This window comes from Thunnus maccoyii, chromosome 6 (assembly GCF_910596095.1).
Source record: "Thunnus maccoyii chromosome 6, fThuMac1.1, whole genome shotgun sequence".
Taxonomy (NCBI): Eukaryota; Metazoa; Chordata; class Actinopteri; order Scombriformes; family Scombridae; genus Thunnus; species Thunnus maccoyii.
Genome location: NC_056538.1, coordinates 14,007,383 through 14,019,888, shown reverse-complemented (window position 1 = coordinate 14,019,888; position 12,506 = coordinate 14,007,383). Strand labels below are relative to the sequence as shown.

Here is a 12,506-nt window from a genome sequence, read left to right as displayed (position 1 = left end):
TATATGTGTATTTCTACAGTCACATTGCCTCCATGCTATCCAGCCAGGACCTGAAGATTGTAGTGGGTTCTCTGCAGATGGCTGAGATCCTCATGCAGAAGCTGCCTGACGTCTTTAGTGTCTATTTCAGAAGAGAAGGTAGTGTATCATCCCACTGAAAATCCACCATAGTAGTTGATGTACAGTGATTTTTAAAGATGAATGTTTAAAAATTAGATTTAGATTTCCACAGTAGCAGACCTGCCAACCTGTATGCATTTTGTGTAGCAGGTACACATTTTGACATCAAAGCACGCTGGTACAATTTGTCACTCTAAGCTAATAATGAGAGCAGTTGTATTAACCAGCTCTAAAATATGTATTTCACACATAGCCTCAAAATAGTCTGTTCAGGCTGTTTTGGGTTTTATAGCTACATTGTCGTCATCTTTTCAAATTAGCTGAAAATCATATTTTCAAAAATCACATTGGCTTAAAGTTTGATTATTGTGGAGGTGTAAACAAAAGAAACTATGTAAATGCAGCAGCAGTGGTAGATTAGTTTGTAGTCTAAGTGAAATATTGTTCATTGGTAATCTGTGTTTAGGCAGGTGAAAGACAAATGGACAAACATATGCATAAAAGACCAACTAACAGTATTGGGATCTGCAGATATTTTATTGTAAACAAAAATTTTCTTATCAGTGCTTCCGTCAATTTTTGTCTGTTTGACTGCTGCATGTATGCAAATGATGTACAATAATTCATTGTGCGAGCAGCAGTGATTGGCATCTGACGCAGTTCGGTCGCCCAAGTGGTGCTCAAAAAATTCTTCCAGGGTTGGCACATCTGCAGTAGACAAAGTGGTAAATTTCCTCCACTATATATAGCTGATAAGTCCATTAGGCTTATGGTTTCTTACAGTTTGTAAACTTTGGCTGTAAAATGTGTTGCTGGCAGTGTTCCTTTGTATTTTATGTCCAATACAGTATCCCTTTAGGGAGACCCAACGTTTGACGTACCGATCTGCAATCTTCAGCCAGATCCAAGTTACTCTTACCTAACTTAAAGGCCTTTTCATATTTTCCACGTTCTGTGTCTGCGGGCAGCTGTGGACTTGCACAGGGAAGCGCACCCGGTTCCATTCATACTTTTTTCGAGGGTCCGCGGACACAGATGCGTTCCACACGTGAGCAGTAGTAAACAGGATTGCAGCATAATAACTTTCCAGAGTTGTAAAATCCAATCTGGGAGTATTACAAACCGCGGTGCAGTGTTTTTCTGATCAGCCTTTAAATACAATAATCTGTTACAACATCTGGACTTGCTGGATTGTATTTCATTGCCCCACCGGCACTTTAAACAACACGCCCACACCAACATAGTCCTTTTGTATTGTTGGCTGGACCGACCACAGACCAGCCCTATAACTGTGGTTGTCCGTGAATGAGTGACTGAAGTTACACCATTGGTCGGCCAGCTGAGTATTGGAGTTGGAGTGTAACAAAGCGGTACACAGTTTGGCTAAAAAACACATTGACCATATACGGTCCAGCCATATACTAGGCTTTGACCTAGTCTTGGTTTTACACAGGACTGTTTTCAGTCTGAATGCAGATGAAGAGTTTCTGTATGTTGCTCAACAACAAGAAAAAGTCAAAAAAAGAAAAGCGGCAGCTAAATGAGAATAAGAATACAGTACATGCATACAGCAGATGAGACGGGCATCCCTGTTCTCTTTACTCCTCCTACTCAGAGACCCGGGATTATACAAGTAACTTAATGTTTGCTTTCCTAGCATATGCACAGTTGACATGCTTGCTATGCGTACAGTCTGCGCAGTCATACGTTTTGGACTGCACGCGGACGTCTGCAGAGGGGCTGCGTGGAACCTCACGGACATTGGCGGATGACGACATTTACGTCACACGGGTCCTCGCGGTCACGTATGAATTGGCCTTAACTGAACACGAGGTCTAAGGTCTGTGTCCTGTGTCCTGTGTCCTATCTTCTCCAGGTGTAATGCACCAGGTTAAGAACCTGGCAGAGTCTGAGAGCTTTCTAGTCACAAGTCCTCCGAAGGCTTGCCCCAGTGGTACTGCCAGTCTGTGCACTACCACCATCAGCACTGCATCCACCACATCCGCTAATAATGCAACTCCTGACCTGGGCTCACCCAGCTTCCAGCACAGCATGGACGACTCACTGGACCTCAGCCCACAAGGGTGAGTATGTGGCCATGTGTGGCTTTGGTTTAACTGTTATTATAAGGGTTTTTTAAATAACTTGTAGCACAGGGCTTGAATTCATTCAGACTGGAAACTGAGCTCATAAACACATATTGCACTCATGTCCTCCAACCTAAAAGCAGCTGGAGCCAATTACCTTGCCTGACAGCTAGCTCTAGAAATTCTATTGGAAACTATTTATGGAAAATATGCAAATAACTGTGTTTAGGAATTCATGTATGTAACCATGTTTATTGTTTGTTGATGTATGTATCTATTTCAAACCCTCCATATTTAGCAGTCTCACATATTTTTGTACTTTATCCAAAATCATTGTATTAATAAATGTCTCTCCACTCAGGCGGTTAAGCGATGTCCTAAAGAGGAAACGGCTACCTAAAAGAGGACCCAGAAGGCCCAAATACTCTCCCCCAAGGGATGATGATAAAGTAGACAATCAGGGTAAGTTATATCGTTACTGTCACTCTAAATGCTATGTTTAAAGGTCTTGCCACCAGTCATGTGTGCATTAAAAGACGAGGGAAAAAGAACTCTACATTGAATAATGTTTTGTCCACACTCAAAAAAAAAAATATTGAGAAATGCTGAAAAGTACTATTCCTCCTCTCTTTTTGAGAATAACAGAATCTATGAAAATGCCATTATGGAGATGTCTTAGGTGCCGCACAGCATTCACCACCACTGGTGAGCAGGCAAGGTAGAACTCTGAAAGCCGTCTGTTGCGTTCAAAGGATTCTTGCCACATTTTATCCCCAAAATATCTACAAGAAGTAACAGTAAAAGATTATTGCTCCAGTTTTTTCCTTTACTAAATTACCGTTTAATGTTTTATGGCACTATGATACTGTATGTAGATGTATACTGTCCAGTTTCGCCAGCCAGCTAACACCTGAATAAACAATGAGTGCTTGGATCGATGCTAAGAAAGCCACCCGTGAAACTGTTGCATGAAGAAAACATATCTGCTTGTTTATTTTTGTTCTTTGTTTAATGATCTATCATTTTGAAACAACAATATTGACGGCAGGTGCTGCTGCTTTTCAGGACTGGCAAGTTTGTCGATGATTCCTTAAAGCACATTTGAACGGTCATGAATAGAAATGGCATTGTGTGCTCTTAATTATGTTTTTAATCTGCTTTATATTTATATACTAATCTATATTACGGGTTCTCAACAGCTAAAAGCCCTACCAGTACTCAGTCACCCAAATCGTCGTTCTTGGCCAGTCTCAATCCCAAGACCTGGGGCAAGCTCGGTGCCCAGACTAACAATGCCAACTCGGAGCCCTCACGCACAGCAGGGGGGAGTGGCTTGGCAAGGGCACCTCCCAAGGACTCGATTTCAAACAACAGGTATGATGATGATGATGAGCGATTACTGTTAATATGTTGGTTTTCCACTTGAAAGAGTTCGGGATTATCCAAATCACACACGTTTTGTGGTTGAGTGTACAGCAGTATGATCAGCCACTGGATGAGCAGGTAACTCAGACTACCGTCTGCAATCAGTGAAATGTCTTGTTTTTCTCTTTTTGTAGAGATAAAATCAAGGCCTGGATCAAAGAACAGGCAAGTAAGTTTGTGGAGCGCTACTTCAACTCTGAAAATGTGGACGGCAGCAACCCTGCACTGAATGTACTCCAGAGACTTTGCACAGCCACCGAGCAGCTCAACCTGCAGGTAAAGAACAGTTAATCACCAAGCACCAGCTAACAACAAATAAAAAGGAACATGTTCTGTTATTTTACAGGTTGTCAGTAAATTTGAAATGATAGAACTGGTAGCTTACAAACCTTCATCAAGTTAATATAAGTTAGACAATAACATTTACAGGAAAAAAATGTTATCAACTAGTAATGAGACGTTTTCCTGATGTGTTGTGTTCCTGTTTTCAAGGTGGATGGAGGTATGGAGTGCCTGGTGGAGATCTCCAGTATTGTATCAGAATCTGACGTGTCGTCTTTTGAGATCCAGCACAGTGGGCTGGTGAAGCAGCTCCTGGTCTACCTGACCTCCAACAACGACAGGGACTTGCTTAGCCGTGATATCCGGCTCAAGAGGTTCCTGCATGTCTTCGCTGGCTGTCCGGTGAGAGAAGACATCTTGTATTCGAGCATTTATAGTCTGTGTGCAGTTGATGCTGCACATACACATGAGAAGTTTGGAGTCCTATGTTATGTTTGCTGTGTGTCTTGTACTCTGTTCATTTTAACCTCCTTTTCTCTTCTGCCATGTGGTTTGCAGGTTCCAGGAATGGAGCCTGTAGGTCGTCTGGACCCAACAGAGAACGGGCCTTACCTGGCACTGGTGCACAAAATGAACAGTTGCCTGAGCCAAATGGAGCAGTTCCCTGTCAAAGTGCACGACTTCCCCAGTGGCAATGGCAATGGGAGCAGGTCTGTGGAGTTGTTGTTTGTGTTTTAATCAGAATAACTTTGTATTTAATCATTTATACTGTTTGGTACACATTTGCTGAATGCAATGAATCTGTCTCTCCAGGGGCTCTCAGGCACTAAAGTTCTTCAACACGCATCAGCTCAAGTGTCAGCTGCAGAGACACCCAGATTGCACTAATGTTAAACAGTGGAAAGGCGGCCCTGTGAAGATTGACCCTCTTGCTCTGGTGCAAGCCATTGAGAGATATCTCGTCGTCAGAGGTGAGGGACGGTTCAGTTGTGTTTGGAGAGGTTGTAGACTAGTTCCTCCGTCACTACAGATGGAGCCACGAGCAGCTTGTTCAAGTGTATGACATAAGTGAAAGTTCATACTGATACCCTGTCAGCTTCCCCCTGAAAACACCGCCGATTGAATTCTATCAAGAATCCTGTTTTTTTTCGTTTGTTTGTTTGTTTTTCTCAGCATCGACCAGATTTTATTATCTGTTCTTATAATGAGTTCATTATTCACAGTGTTTACGCAGTTGGGTTGCTAACTTGAAGTCTTGTCTTTACAGGGTACGGCCGAATCAGAGAAGAGGATGAGGACAGTGATGATGATGGTTCAGATGATGAAATAGATGAGTCACTGGTATGTGACGCTGTTCTTGCCAAATGAAGCTCAGCTTTTAATCTGTACACAAACAAATCTGTGTGGATATACGTATTGGCCTTAATCTAACTTTAATATTACTAATTTGTAATTCATTGGTTCCCTAGGCGGCCCAGTTCCTGAATTCTGGCAGCGTGCGTCATAGACTACAGTTCTACATCGGTGACCACTTGCTGCCATACAACATGACAGTATACCAGGCGGTGCGGCAGTACAGTCTTCAAGCAGAAGAAGAGAGAGAGTCCACAGACGACGAGGCAAACCCACTCGGGCGAGCCGGCATCTGGACCAAAACGCACACAATATGGTAAGAATGCGTGTTCTTTATCTATACTGGTTCATTATGAATACAGAGGGGAGGGTTTTTTTCCTTTTTAAGGGGGTGCCCTCAAAATTAAATTAACTTTTAACTGTCACCTTTGAAACTAAAGAGTAATGGTTATTCTTAAATGTGTAAATCACCATCCATTCCTTTTTAAAGGTTAGTTTAGAAATTTATGAAAACCTTCTCTCATGTACTCCTGGTTTATTGTCATAAAGGTAAAGTGGGGAAACAAGGCTTTGTTTTAGGTGTAAAAGTCGATGTACATGCTCATCAAAGCGCACAGAGACAAAATGTCCCGTCTTGTTTCCTGACAGGTATAAGCCTGTAAGAGAGGACGAGGATGGCAGCAAAGATGCTGTGGGTGGAAAGAGGGGCAGAGCCCAGACTGCTCCCACCAAAACCTCACCTCGCAACGCCAAGAAGCAGGATGAGCTGTGGCATGGTGAGAATCTGTCATATAGTGTCTTATAGTGAAGAATTTCTCACACATGGATTTGATAATGCCTAACTATTACTAAAAATGACACTGTTCTGGCCCGGTGTAGATTTAGGAAAAAGTATTAAAGTTGTGTATTAACTGTTATATTGTAAGGTTTGACATTGTCAGACTATGAGCTCAGCAAAGTTATTTTTACTGGGGGAATTCCTGGTTTCGATGTTTACAAAAGCAAGAAGCAATTATTTGAGTCACCAGATTAAGAGAGTAATGTTCTCTGCATGTGATCAGTGTTTAAAACACACAGCCACTTTTTTTTCTGTCTAAATAAAGTCTGAGTCTGTACAGTCAAACTTCATCTGATGATTCCCATCACTTCCAGATGGTGTGTGTCCCAGCGTCATCAATCCCTTAGAGACATACCTCACTTCGGAGCCACCAGAGACCATAACCTTTGACGACCCCTCTTTAGAGGTCAACCTGCTGCTGAGGGTCCTGCACTCCATCAGTAGATACTGGTTCTACTTGTATGAAGTAAGAATTATGAGAAGCAGGGAGCGACCGTGTTGTCAGTTTGTTCCTGTTTTATGTCGCTTTGTTATCTCACTTTTACACCTTTAAAAAGTTAGTGGTAAATGTACACAGAGGCATGTTTTGTGTTAAATTACTTGTCCTCATGAAATAAGTAAAATACACAAAGTAACATATTTTGTTGTTTTGTTTTGCAGAATGCTGTGTGTAAGGAAATCATTGCTACCAGTGAGTTCATTAACAGTAAGCTGACAGCCAAAGCCAACCGTCAGCTACAAGACCCGCTGGTCATCATGACGGGGAACATCCCCACTTGGCTTATCGAGCTGGGAAAGACATGGTAAATATTTCATGTCGACTGAAAGGAGGAATTAGTATCAGACCTGTCACCTGTTAGGTACGGCTTGATAACAAAAACTTGCTTTGTTCTCACAACACGGATGTTGTTCTTTCTATCTCTACAGCCCTTTCTTCTTCCCATTTGACACCCGGCAGATGTTATTCTATGTAACTGCCTTTGATCGCGACAGAGCCATGCAACGCTTACTGGACACAAACCCTGAGATCAACCAGTCAGATTCTCAGGACAGCAGAGTTGCACCACGTCTGGACAGGAAAAAGGTGCAGTGTATTGCCACATTGAAGTGTTAGATGTAACATTTAAAGGAATCCACCAGTTACTGACTTTGTATCCTGTAACCCGCTGATACTTTATCACTGTGGATGTCATTAGTCAGACTTTGTACTCTGTTTTTGTTTTAAATCAAGGGTACCTGTAACATTGTTGTTTTTGTACCTGATGTTTAGTGTATTAAATTCCTCCGTCTCCTCATTATTTTCAGAGGACGATAAACCGTGATGAGCTGCTAAAACAGGCAGAGTCTGTGATGCAGGATCTCGGCAGCTCCAGGGCAATGTTGGAGATTCAGTATGAGAACGAGGTACCTGTAGTTCTTCTATCTGAACGATGCCAGAAGTTGCACTTTGGTGCATTAAAAGGCTTTTCCTTCAAGTTCATTTTCTTTACTTTGGCTAGATTGGCTGTTAGGTGCCATTATTAATGTACTGAAATCATCAGATTTTTTTAACATGCTTGTTTTGTACTTTAATTACTTCCTATATTTTACTGGCTATTGTTGATGTTTCCTTCTTTTAAAGTACATTTTATTGAATATGAATTGACAACACAAGGTGTAGAATATAACAAAAGGAACATTTACCTCCATCCAAACAACCAACCATCACATAATAACCATACAGAAAAATAAATAAATAAATAAAAATAACAATAATAAATGTATTTATAGGAGGAAGAGATGAAATATGAGAAAAGGGGGGAAAAAGGGAGACAGTATCTCCATACTCCAGACAAGTTCTCCATCCTGAATTTAGATTTGCGTTGCCATTCATAGAGCGCCTGATTCTATAACTTCTAGTAACTGGAGAATCTTAAACTGTATCTCCCTTAATCTGTCACAGGAAAAGGATGATTTAATCCCTTACAGCTGTTTTTTCCAGTACATGGTACCGACTCGTCTCGACTCTACTTACTTTACTTTTCTGGATTTTGTTGTCCACTGCAGATTGTGACTCCTCAATGGGAGGAGTTTGTAGAGATTCACTGTCTGTGATTGGTCAAACACAAACAGCACAGCTGCTTTGGTTGTCTGAGTACCACTTCATTCATAAAACAAGGAAGTACTCTTAGTAGTATTTAGGACGAGGGGAAGACATTTCTCTTGGTTTGATAATGTTAAAAGTGAAGTTGGGCTTTTTTTTGGCTTCCTGACTCATTTTAAAAAAGACAAGTGGAAAAAGAGAGAGAGCAGGAGTGAGAGAGACAGTGGCGGTGGTTGAGCGAGGAGAGAGAGCAGCAGTAGAGAAGTGAATGAGAGAACTGAAACGTTATTTCATGGTTGTTTTGTTTCGTGGCGGTTACGTTCTAAAGCACAAATAAATAACCAGCGAACACTCAACAGATGATTTACTATGGAAACAGACACTCTTAGTTTCATTTTCTTCCTCTGCATTTCTCCTCTTCATTCATTCATTTTCCACCACAAGATGTCCGTGTTGCGCACGTGATGATTCTAGTGACGATTCTCTCTGACCAATCAGTGGTCTGCAGTGTTTTCATATGACCTTTTGGTATCGCCTCAGCTCACTTGGGACCTCAACAGAGGTGATGCCAAAAAAAGTACTAGATACCAGGTACTATCCACAACTTTGGCCTGATGGAAAACCAAAAGAGTCAAGACGAGCTGAGCCGGTACTATGCGATGGAAAAGTGGATTATGATCCCATCCCAGTCATCTTCAATGTATTCTACACACCAGAACTCTTTCCCATTTGCGAGAGAAAGTACTTGTATCAGAAATGTCAGATGAAATTAATAGCGATAAGATAATAAAAAATATAATAATAATAAAAATAGATAAAGTGCTGATGTGTTGATGTCTTAATTATGGAGAAGAGAGTCTTAATGTTTGTCATCTTCCAGGTCGGCACGGGTCTCGGCCCCACTCTGGAGTTCTATGCTCTGGTGTCTCAGGAGCTCCAGCGGGCCGATCTGGGCTTGTGGAGGGGCGAGGAGGTGACTCTGGCCAATCCTAAAGGTACCACCTCATGCTGTTTTTACTGAAAAGCATGCAATGTTAGGTGTGACTTATTTTCACTTCTTTATTGAATGTGAAACACTGTCACAGTGAAATTTCAATAATAAGGTATCCTGATCACCTGTTAGTGAAGGTCAAATTAGTCAGTTTACTCCAAATATGATTGTTATGTATGTAAATATACATGCTTGTGTATTTATATGAAAATGTGATGCTACATGTAGTAGTTTTACTTGACTTATTCTAACTGTACTTTTGTTTCTGCTGTAACAGGAAGCCAAGAGGGAACCAAGTACATGTTCAGCTCCAGAGGACTGTTTGCTGTTCCCTTCGGCAGGACAACCAAACCAGCACACATAGCCAAAATCAAAATGAAGTTCCGTTTCTTAGGAAAGCTAATGGCCAAAGCCATCATGGACTTCAGACTGGTAAGAACTTTTGAGTTTTTCTCACCTGGGTGTCTTATCGTCAATATGCTCGTACTTTTAACTGACCACGGGCATGTAGGACTTCTTTCCTGCCCTTCTGCTCTTCTGATGGTGCTAAATTACCTGAGATTACCTGATTAAATAAAGGTTATATATAAATTAATCTTATGTAGACATGCTTTAGTTAGAGCCTTCAGGCATAATCAAGCTGTCTCCTTAATTGTAACAAGATGCATTTTTAATATTTCCAGAATTGCCCCTTGATTTGTTTCATCATAGATGAGATGTAACCATTTTTGCAGTTTATGTAGTTCACAAAACTTCATACAAATCCCAAGATGATTGGCTTTGAGTCGACATCCAATACATGTTCTAGCATTTCAAACATCACATACTTTTTATGTACATGTGTTTTGATCTTAACTGAATTTGTGAATTAATTTCATCCGTGTTATTTTTCCAGCTGGACCTGCCCCTGGGGCTGCCATTTTACAAGTGGATGCTACGGCAAGAGATGTCCGTAAGCTCACATGACCTGGTGAACATTGACCCCGGTGTGGCAAAGTCCATCCAGCACTTGGAGGATATTATCCGCCAGAAGAAGAGGCTGGAACAGGACCGATCACAGGTAAAGAGACGACTTCCTCACGTTATTCTGTATCAGTGACACAGAACCCTGCTGGATTTCGTTCTGTCCGATTAGAGACAGCTGTAGTTTGAGAAGAATGTAGTTCACTTGCTATTACGCTTAAAACCAATCTGTTTGTGTGCAGACGAGGGAGACCCTACAGCAGGCACTGGAGAGCCTGAACATGAACGGCTGCTCAGTGGAGGACCTGGGTTTGGACTTCACCCTCCCAGGATTCCCCAACATTGAGCTGAAAAAGGGCGGAAAAGACGTCCCAGTCACAATCTACAACCTGGAGGAGTATCTCAGGGTATGTGATACAGTTTTTCTTGCTCTAATTTTTCTTTTTTTTTCTCTAATTATATCATTCTTACAGTTCTTTCTCTTGATGTAAACCTTTTTTTCTCCCCATTTTGTCTCCTCTCTCCCTCCAGTTGGTGGTGTACTGGACTCTAAATGAAGGAGTGTCAAGACAATTTGAGTCATTTAGGGAAGGGTTTGAGTCAGTCTTCCCCCTGCATCACCTGCAATATTTCTATCCAGAGGAGGTAAACAAATATTTTACTCAGTCATTGCAAATAAAAACACCTACATTCAAATTCAATAAAAACATTTGTTGGTCCACAGATCCGTAATCTTTCACTTCAACTACAATTATCCTACACTGCACATGTACATACAAATACACAGGAGGAGTGTTATTAGAGTCTCTCTATTCTCTTCTTGAATTGTTCATTGTCTCGTCTCTCCGGCTGCAGCTTGACCAGTTGCTGTGTGGCAGTAAATCAGAGACGTGGGACGTCAAGACGCTGATGGAGTGCTGTCGACCGGATCACGGCTACACACATGACAGGTGAGATAACACTGCCTCCAAATACCTACAAGTTTATATCCGCCTCAGTTATTTACTTAGATCTAATTGTGTTATGCAAACCAAATAACCTCATGTGACCTCTGAGGTAACTACAGCAGACAGAAAAACACCACACCTAAGTCTGTCACTAATAAGACATTATGTTATCACAAGTATAGAAACAGTACTGGGTTCACCGCCATCAAAAGCTGAAGGCTTATACCTGACAATTCACAGGTAACCTATGTTCTTAAGACACATGTTTGACGTGTACGTCATCCATTCTTTCCGCAGTCGTGCCGTGCGGTTCCTGTTTGAGGTGTTGAGCAGCTTCGACGCCGAGCAGCAGAGACTGTTTCTGCAGTTTGTCACAGGAAGCCCAAGACTGCCTGTCGGAGGTGAGTCGCCTCATACACACTCATTCTTATTAAATCTCATTAATATAATGTGAAGGCGTGTGTTTACTGTAAAACTCACCCTGGCGTCGCTCTCGTCTCTCAGGTTTCCGGAGCCTGAATCCCCCTCTGACGATCGTGAGGAAGACGTTTGAGTCGACAGAGAACCCAGACGACTTCCTCCCCTCAGTCATGACCTGCGTCAACTACCTGAAGCTGCCTGACTACTCCAGCATAGAGATCATGCGAGAGAAACTGTTGATTGCGGCTCGCGAGGGCCAGCAGTCTTTCCACCTTTCCTGATCTCTCCACATCTCACATTCAAAATGCCTTCTACAGCGACTGATGAAATCATGACTTCCTTCTTAGTTTTTTTGTAATCACATACATTAAGGCTAACGTGTACAGCCTTCTTGTTAGAGAAAGCAGCTTGCAGAAAAATTAAGACTTTAAATATATATTTGCTGCCCCGGTCTCTCAAAAAAAATATAAAAAATAAAAAAATGGAAAGGTGTTCCATGACTCAAAGAACTTAAAATATAAAAAAAGAGAGAGTAAAACTTATATCAGTAGTTGAGTAATGTTAAAAAAGATGAAAACATCTGGGTGACATTTTAAATTGCATTGCTATGTGATATTTAAAAAAGGGATGTCTCCTCTCCAGAAGTGGTGGACAAACGTCACTGGGTGTGGGGGAGGACGGGGGAGGGCGGGGGGCGGGGTGGGAGGGAGGGAGGGGGGATCCATTGAGCAAGCTAGGTTTACTTTAGCTCCAAAGATCATTTGTACAGACAAATTTGCAGACTTTGCTCATTCTACACATTTGATAGAATAGCTCTTTGTTCTCATGTCTTCTCCCCTCAGTTCGTCCGTTCGCATTCTGTTCTGTATTATATTGGCCCCAGTTTGTGTGTTGCATTTTGGTTTCGGCTTCCCCCTCCACCCCCCCGTGTGTCTTTGCTTAAAGTTGCGGAAACGAGAGTTGCAGTTGGTTGAATGCGGGTAGTGATGAGCGCATA

General features: G+C 41.8%; 1 protein-coding gene across 9 annotated transcripts in view; it reads left to right on the top strand.

The window, feature by feature from the left end:
- trip12 (thyroid hormone receptor interactor 12) overlaps positions 1–12,189 on the top strand; it is a 45,924-nt gene extending 33,735 nt beyond the window's left edge. For all 9 annotated transcript variants that reach the window (XM_042414610.1, XM_042414611.1, XM_042414616.1 and 6 more), the window contains 23 exons: positions 20–138; positions 1,997–2,204; positions 2,569–2,669; positions 3,407–3,581; positions 3,767–3,908; positions 4,125–4,316; positions 4,473–4,624; positions 4,728–4,885; positions 5,182–5,255; positions 5,384–5,583; positions 5,916–6,043; positions 6,420–6,571; positions 6,766–6,908; positions 7,033–7,189; positions 7,411–7,509; positions 9,069–9,183; positions 9,457–9,611; positions 10,075–10,239; positions 10,385–10,549; positions 10,674–10,787; positions 10,998–11,092; positions 11,387–11,490; positions 11,594–12,189. In XM_042414610.1, coding sequence (XP_042270544.1) covers positions 20–138; positions 1,997–2,204; positions 2,569–2,669; positions 3,407–3,581; positions 3,767–3,908; positions 4,125–4,316; positions 4,473–4,624; positions 4,728–4,885; positions 5,182–5,255; positions 5,384–5,583; positions 5,916–6,043; positions 6,420–6,571; positions 6,766–6,908; positions 7,033–7,189; positions 7,411–7,509; positions 9,069–9,183; positions 9,457–9,611; positions 10,075–10,239; positions 10,385–10,549; positions 10,674–10,787; positions 10,998–11,092; positions 11,387–11,490; positions 11,594–11,790 — 3,310 coding nt within the window. In that variant the 3' untranslated portion in view covers positions 11,791–12,189. The remainder of the gene's footprint in view (positions 1–19; positions 139–1,996; positions 2,205–2,568; positions 2,670–3,406; positions 3,582–3,766; positions 3,909–4,124; positions 4,317–4,472; positions 4,625–4,727; positions 4,886–5,181; positions 5,256–5,383; positions 5,584–5,915; positions 6,044–6,419; positions 6,572–6,765; positions 6,909–7,032; positions 7,190–7,410; positions 7,510–9,068; positions 9,184–9,456; positions 9,612–10,074; positions 10,240–10,384; positions 10,550–10,673; positions 10,788–10,997; positions 11,093–11,386; positions 11,491–11,593) is intronic.
- The last annotated feature ends 317 nt before the right edge of the window (positions 12,190–12,506 follow it).